The sequence below is a fragment of the Perca fluviatilis genome, chromosome 10, assembly GCF_010015445.1.
Source record: "Perca fluviatilis chromosome 10, GENO_Pfluv_1.0, whole genome shotgun sequence".
Taxonomy (NCBI): Eukaryota; Metazoa; Chordata; class Actinopteri; order Perciformes; family Percidae; genus Perca; species Perca fluviatilis.
Window position 1 is genome coordinate 38,842,920 of NC_053121.1, and position 8,822 is coordinate 38,851,741.

Consider the following 8,822-nt stretch of genomic DNA (forward strand, 5'->3'; position numbering starts at 1 on the left):
CACACTTTACAACACAACACATGTTACAACACACACACACAGACAAACACATAGACACACACAAACACACTTTTCAACACAACATACGTTACAACACAAACACACACACACACACACAGGTTTGTGGCACTATCTTTGTGGGGACCCGTCATTGACATAATGCATCCTTAGCCCCTTACCCTTACCTTAACCATCACCACTAAATGTCTAACCTTAACCCTTACCCTCACCTTAACCATCACAACTAAATGCCTAACCTTAACCCTTACCCTCACCTTAACCATCACAACTAAATGCCTAACCTTAACCCTTTACCCTCACCTTAACCATCACAACTAAATGTCTAACCTTAACCCTTACCCTCACCTTAACCATCACAACTAAATGCCTAACCTTAACCCTTACCCTCACCTTAACCATCACAACTAAATGCCTAACCTTAACCCTTACCCTCACCTTAACCATCACAACTACATGCCTAACCTTAACCCTTACCCTCACCCGAACCATAACCTAATTCTAACCCTAATCCTAAAACCAAGTCTTAACCCTCAAATAGCCCTTTTAACTTGGGGGGTCCAGTATTTTGGTCCCACAAAGCTGTCGGGACCCCACAAGTATAGACCTCAACAGTCACAAGTATACTGGACTCCTGGTTTTTGGACACCACGAATATAGTTAAACAAGCCCCAACACACACAGACACACACACACACACACACACACACACACACACACACACACACACACACACACACACACACACACACACACACACACATACAGGACTGGAACATTTCCCTTCAGACAGAACAAACACATTAAAACACACTCCAGCTGTGAGAGAGTTATTGAGGATCAGGATGAACTGACAGGAGTAATATCCGACGTCTGCGTTGGCGGTCAGCCGGCCGATGTCGTACGTGTCGATCATGTTGGTGTCCCACTTCCTGCGGTAGCTGGTGTCATGGAGGACGTCGTACAGCGTCTCCGCTGCCACGTCCTTACACACTATCCTCATCTGAGACACAAACACACACAGATTATAACTCTTACACTACTATCCATAGGCGCCGATTTCGTGGGTGCTCTGGAGCTCGAGCACCCACATGTGCCAGGCTGCCAGTAGGCTCCATTCATTTAAAATGAGACATTGCAGTTGGTGCTAAGTGGAGCGTCTGTCATAGTGTGATTGGTTATGTCGCTGTCAGTCCCCTGTTCCATATCCTATCCACCAATCACAGCGTTTCTCGGATGAAAACTCCTCTTTAGTGACCCCCCTTCATCCCCCCATTATACCATACCTGCCAACATTTCCTTTTCAAAATCCGGGAGATTTTGATTTGTGCAGGAGCATGGTGGCACGGGGGGAGTTTACAGTTTACATACAGTGTTCTGTAAGTGTAAGTGTATTATTTATTTTTTAATATGTTGGGTAATGTCATTTTTCACGCCGTGCGCTACATTAAATTCAATGTGACACACCTTACAAAAAGCGTGGAGGTTGTCGATATGACTGTCAGTAAGATGCATGTAAATTGTTGCGCTCAACACTGTTGAAATGTACAGCTATATTTCGATTTCTTTGCAGGAACACCACCTTCACCTGCCATCTTTATCGGCTAGCTTTCGGGTCTGAAATTATTTCCGTGAAGCTTGCGCAGAGAACTGGGTTATAGGTTGCCAGGTTGAGGGTTACAGGTTGCCAGGTTGAGGTGACAAACGTGTTGAAAATTGTATGGTGTGTGGATTGTGTGAATAGGATGCGTGTCATACAAGATCTGGCAACTGGTCAACATTAAACAAACATATTGATCTGATTATTTATAAAGGAGTTTGGGCCATGCTGCAAATTATGGGAGTTTCCCAGGAGAAATAACAAACCAGGAGGGGTCTGGGAGATAGGGCTAAAAAACGGGAGAAACCCGGGACAAACAGGAGTGTTGGCAGCTATGCATTATACAGTGTATACTGAGTGAGACTAAAATGGAAAGATTTGTTATTAAAAAAGCAAAACCTAATGATGCCAGTGCATCGACATCCACCACCAGTGCAGAGTTCCACCAGGGCCACGAAGCTGATCGCGGTTACGTGTCAGTTACACTTTTCATCTCCAATCCTCTCTGTATCTGTGAGAAGTGGAGCTGTCCTGAGTTGAAAGCCTACTTTACAGCTTTATTATCGCGTTAATAGGCGTGTGTGTTTGTGTCGGCCGCTGTCCATTTCCTAAGGTTCTGAAATGCACCAATGAGCACCCACAGAGGAAAACATAAATCGGCGCCTACGATAGGCTACTATCCTCATCTGAGACACAAACACACACTTTTCAAAACGTTTCCTGCTCCAGATTTCCCACCGTGGTCAGAAAGAAGAGGGGAGACACTTTGTTTCTCTCACTATGACTCTAGAGTCACTACTCACTCTGAAGACAATCACCATCACTCTCTCACTCACTCTACTAGACACACACACACACACAGAAGATTACAAATAAAATATTACGGTGCATATCCATCATAACAGCAATGCTCCAAGGTCCAAATGCGCCTGGCTTTTAAAGGGAATGGGAGATGATCTCTGATTGGTTGATTGTATGTTACGCCCAAAACACACCTCTGATTATTTAAAAAAAAAACATTTTAACCTTTATTTAACCCGGTAGGCCATTGAGAACAGGTTCTCATTTGCCACGCCGACCTGGCCAAGAAAAGCATAAGTGTGCACGACAACATACAGTTTCACATTCAATATAGTACAAGAAAAGTAGATGGAAATGCGATGGTGGAAGGGTAATAACATAATATACATAAATAGACAATCTATAACATTGCTGAGATGTAGTAAAGAGTCAGAATACAGTTAGTGTAAATTAAATTATGGTTATAACGCAATATATATAAATAGATAGTCTATATGAATGCTGAGAACTAGTGAAGTCAATATACAGATAGTGCAAGATGTAATTTAGTTAGTGATGTCGGTCAGTAATAACAGTGAAGCTCTGCAACTACAACGTAAACAAAAGTGACCAAAAATCGGAGAGAAAGTGACATTTTTTTCTGACACTTTTGCCAGAAAATAACTGTTTCCATCTGTAATATGAGGAACCTTGTCCCCCAGGTTACAGCTAAATGTTCCTTGTTTTTGTGGATGTTGCTCAGACACGTTGTAAACAGAGCCGTCCGTCTGCAGAGAGCTGGACGTCATGCGAGATGGCGGCTGACTGGAAGACGTCACTGGTTTCCACTGCTGCAGTCTGACAGCAGCGTTCAGTCACCAGACACCCAAAACGCACCGTGTAACTCAATCAGCACGGCTCTGCTGCACGTTAATCATTCATAAAGGCTCTGTGTCTTCGTATGTCTCTCTGTCATGACATCCATCCAAAGAACTCATACAACACTGTAATAATACTCTGGTACAGTTAAAGGTCTGCAGGGAAAATGTTACTGCAGTTAAAGCGTGTCAGTATTATCAGGAAAATGTAGTTAAAGTATTATTATTATTATTATTATTATTATTATTATTATTATTATTATAGTATTATATTAGTATAAACATTGTAGAAAGTGTTCAGGATCCAACCAGTTGTGTGTTTAAATGTCTAATCCTCTCAGCTGGACTTGTAGGCCGTTATATCGTTGGCACTTTAGAATAAAACTACTACTAATACTAATACTACAATAGCAGTATGTAGAGAGACAGCAGTAGAGAGTAGTATGTAGAGAGACAGCAGTAGAGAGTAGTATGTAGAGAGACAACAGTAGAGAGTAGTATGTAGAGAGACAGCAGTAGAGAGTAGTATGTAGAGACAGCAGTAGAGAGTAGTATGTAGAGAGACAGCAGTAGAGAGTAGTATGTAGAGAGACAGCAGTAGAGAGTAGTATGTAGAGACAGCAGTAGAGAGACAGCAGTAGAGAGTAGTATGTAGAGAGACAACAGTAGAGAGTAGTATGTAGAGAGACAGCAGTAGAGAGACAGCAGTAGAGAGTAGTATGTAGAGAGACAACAGTAGAGAGACAGCAGTAGAGAGTAGTATGTAGAGAGACAGCAGTAGAGAGACAGCAGTAGAGAGTAGTATGTAGAGAGACAACAGTAGAGATAGTATATGTAGAGAGACAGCAGTAGAGAGTAGTTATAGAGACAGCAGTAGAGAGACAGCAGTAGAGTAGTATGTAGAGAGACAGCAGTAGAGAGACAGCAGTAGAGAGTAGTAGGTAGAGACAGCAGTAGAGACAGCAGTTTTAGAGACAACAGTAGAGAGTATATGAGGACAGTAGTAGAGAGACAACAGTAGAGAGTAAAAATATGTAGTAGAGACAACAGTAGAGAGTAGTATGTAGAGAACACAGTAGAGAGACAGCAGTAGAGAACAGTAGTAGAGACAGTAGTAGAGAGACAACAGAAATTATTATTAGAGAGACAACAGTACAGTAGTACAGAGACAACAGTAGAGAGACAGCAGGAGAGATAGTATGTAGAGAGACAACACTGTATAGAGACAGCAGTAGAGAGACAGCAGTAGAACAGTGTAGAGAGACAACAGAGACAGCAGTAGAGAGACAGTAGTAGAGAGACAACAGTAGAGAGACAGTATGTAGAGAGACAGCAGTAGAGAATTATGAGACAACAGTAGGAGTATATGAGACAACAGTAAGACAGCAGTAGTGGAGAAATGGAGAGGGAAAGATGCCAGAAATGGTCTGAGGAAAGGAAATAGATGGGTCAATGCAGGAAAGCCAGTGGAGTGAAGAGCCAGGTAAGGTAATGTGCTTAGGCAAATAATGGCCCACCCATGAGAGAGAGAGAAATTATATGGTTAAATGGCAAAGTGGCAGTGGTCGAGGCCATACGCCCACCACTTTAACCGCCCATCCCCCCAGTTACTAGTCACTAGAAATGGTACATCCTAAGGAAAGCCATTTGGGACTATTGTGCCTGTACTGCACATGCTGAATTTCAGGAGAGACTTAGATACAGTTTAAGGGACCACTAGCAGCCCAAAGAGACTTACAGATACAGTATTAGGGGACCACTAAGGTTTATATAAAAAACTTCAGATAACAGTTAGAGGACCACTAAGGTCATATAAAAGAGACTTCAGATACAGTATAGGGACCACTAAGGTCTATATAAAAGAGACTTCAGATACAGTATTAGGGGACCACTAAGGTCTATATAAAAGAGACTTCAGATACAGTATTAGAGGACCACTAAGGTCTATATAAAAGAGACTTCAGATACAGTATTAGAGGACCACTAAGGTCTATATAAAAGAGACTTCAGATACAGTATTAGGGGACCACTAAGGTCTAATATAAAAGAGACTTCAGATACAGTATTAGGGGGCCACTACGGTATATATATATAAAAAAGAGACTTCAGATACAGTATTAGGGGACCACTAAGGTCTATATAAAAGAGACTTCAGATACAGTATTAGGGGACCACTAAGGTCTATATAAAAGAGACTTCAGATACAGTATTAGGGACTACAATGGTCTATATAAAAGCATCCAAAAAGCAGCATGTCATGGGACCTTTAAGCCTTTTTTAAAGGATTTTGTTGCTTGTCTGAGTGTCCGAGTCAGATTGAGATGTTTAGATCAACGTTCGGCTCCACAGTTTAAATATTCATTTGTGAGAAGAAGCGCCTCGCTGCTCCTGAAAGACTTCCTGAATTATTAAAATCATCCAAATCATCATCATCTTTAGCAGCAGCAGCAGCTCTGTGTGTGTGTGTGTGTGTGTGTGTGTGTGTGTGTGTGTGTGTGAGTGTGTCTGTCCTGAAGAAGTTAAGGAGAAAACACAAGACTTTCACCCAGGAAACAGGTGTTCATGTCCTGAAGAAGTTAAGGAGAAAACACAGAGATAGACAGAAGATGTTTTGTGTTCAGAGGTGTAATTATTGTTTATTTATTATTCAGAGTCTGACCGGAGGCTGACCACAGGAAGTGAACCACAACGTTACAGGAAGTCACACGCACACACGCACACACACACACACACACACACACACTCACACAAACACACTCACACAGACACACACACACGGACACACAAACATGGACAAATACACACACAAACACACACACACAGACACACACAGAAAGACACACACACAGGCATACAGACACGCAAACACACACACACACACACACGCAAACACACACACATACACACACACACAGAAAGACACACACACAGGCATACAGACACGCAAACACACACACACACACACACGCAAACACACACACATACACACACAGAAAGACACACACACAGGCATACAGACACGCAAACACACACACACACACACATATGCAAACACACACACACACACACACATGGAAACACACACATACACACACACACACGGACACACAAACACGGACAAACAGACACACGCACGCATACAGACACAGACACAGACACACACACAGACACAGACACACACACATACACACACACACACGGACACACAAACACGGACAAACAGACACACGCACGCATACAGACACAGACACAGACACACACACAGACACAGACACAGACACAGACACACACACAGACACAGACACACACACAGACACAGACACACACACACACACACACACACACACACAGACAAAACACACACACACTTTTTTCACAAAGTCTGAGCGAGGAACACAGATTTCTTCCTGTGCACAAAATAAAAGTCCAAACTACAGAAGGTGTTCAGAGCTCTAATCATTGATGACCCCTGTCTGCTCCGTACGGTCTCCCAGCTCTGCGCTCCAGTTTCAGCCGTTACGTTTTCCTTTCCACTCTGAATTTTTTAGCACGCCGACGCAGAGCTGCAGAGTTCAACCAATCAGGGACAAGCAACAAAAACGTCCGGAAAATTTTTTTTAAGAGAAAATTGAGTAAAATGAAGAGAAAATGAGAAAAAAATTGAGTGAGAAAAAATAGGATCCAAGGAGGATCCAAACTGAGTAATCGATTGTCAAAATAGTTGGGAAATAACTTTAGTTAGTTATTTAGTTGCCAGGTAATCCATTAGTCATTACTTACTAACATTTATTTTCCAAAATGTTGACTTTTATTCTGAAAAACGGACTTGTTTCAGAACTTATATATATATAGTATTAGATTATTTATGCAACCAGGTGCATTTGCTCACCTGCACAACTATTAAAATAATCACAGACTCTTTTAATAATCATTTGGATCCTCTTTTTGTTTTCCATTTTTTCTCAAATCTTTCTCCACTTTTTCTCATTTTTTCTAGACTATTAATCTGCAAAATGTTGACTTTTATTCTGAAAAACTGACTTGTTTCAGGACTTATGTATACCAGTTTATATAGTATTTATATATACTCTCTGCCTCTCTCTCTCTCTCTCTCTCTCTTTATATATATATATATATATATATATATATATATATATATATATATATATATATATAGTATTAGAGTATATGTAGAGTATTTATGTAACCAGATGCACCTGCTCACCTGCATGCAACTATTACTTTTATTGTGTAACTGGGACTAGTTCCAGGCCTGTGTACTTCCCCCAGGTGAGCCTTGTTACCTGTAGTAGTTGAAGTGTTTTTACCTTGAGTTTCTGCACGGTCCGGCTCTCCTCGGCTTGGCACCACACCGTCACCCCCCCCTTACTGTAGCGGCTGATCCAGCCGTCGGGGCTCAGACACTGGTCCTTAAAGGAGGAGAAGACCGAGTCATCTGGGATCTGCACAGCCATCTTTACATAGAAACAAGAAGAGGAACTCCGACTCTGGGACGTTCCTCTCTGCTGCTTCTTCACGGACTGAGAGAGAGAAGGAGGGAGGGAGGGAGGGAAGGAGGGAGCAGGGGAGAGAGAGGGAGGGAGGGAGAGGGAGGGAGGGAGAGAGGGAGCAGGGGAGAGAGAGGGAGGGAGGGAGAGGGAGGGAAGGAGGGAGGGAGAGAGGGAGCAGGGGAGAGAGAGGGAGGGAGGGAGAGGGAGGGAGGGAGGGGGGGAGGGAGGGAGGGAGCAGGGGAGAGAGAGGGAGGGAGGGAGGGAGAGGGAGGGAGAAAGGGATGGAGAGAAGGGGGAGAAAGGGAGGGAGAGAAGGGGGAGAAAGGGAGGGAGAAAAGGAGAGACAGAGGGAGAGAGAGACAGAGAGAGAGAGAGTTTTTGACATATTTTTCAATGTTTTTGTCCCATTTTTTTTTAATGACATTTTTGGCATTTTTTCCCGACCCCATGTTACTGTTTTTCTTGTATCAAACAGCTGAATGTGGGACAGCTGCGTGTAGTTCGGTGCTTTGAGCCGAGCGTTTTGATGTCCGACGGCCCCTGAACACAGCGGTAACTGATACCTGTTGTTCAGGTGCGGCAGGGCGCGGAATCAGACTCAGACCGATATCTGATGTCAGAGAAGAAGTGTGACCCACACACACACACACACACACACATACAGACACACACACACACACACACACACTAACACACACACATACCTACACACACACTAACACATACACACACTAACACACACACACACACACACATACAGACACACACACACACACACACACACTAACACACACACATACCTACACACACACTAACACATACACATACAGACACACACACACACAGACACACACAGACACATACACACACACACACACACACATACAGACACACACACACACACACACACACTAACACACACACATACCTACACACACACTAACACATACACACACTAACACACACACACACACTAACACACACACATACAGACACACACATACACAGACACACACAGACAATATTAAAATCAGC

General features: G+C 42.9%; 1 protein-coding gene across 1 annotated transcript in view; it reads right to left on the reverse strand.

Moving 5' to 3' along the window:
* Positions 1-7,832, reverse strand: part of stard15 (StAR-related lipid transfer (START) domain containing 15) — a 14,260-nt gene extending 6,428 nt beyond the window's left edge. The window contains exons 1-2 of the mRNA XM_039813471.1: positions 7,605-7,832; positions 874-1,021 (exon numbers count right to left, since the gene is read on the reverse strand). Coding sequence (XP_039669405.1) covers positions 874-1,021; positions 7,605-7,751 — 295 coding nt within the window. The 5' untranslated portion in view covers positions 7,752-7,832. The remainder of the gene's footprint in view (positions 1-873; positions 1,022-7,604) is intronic.
* Between the last annotated feature and the right edge of the window lie 990 nt (positions 7,833-8,822).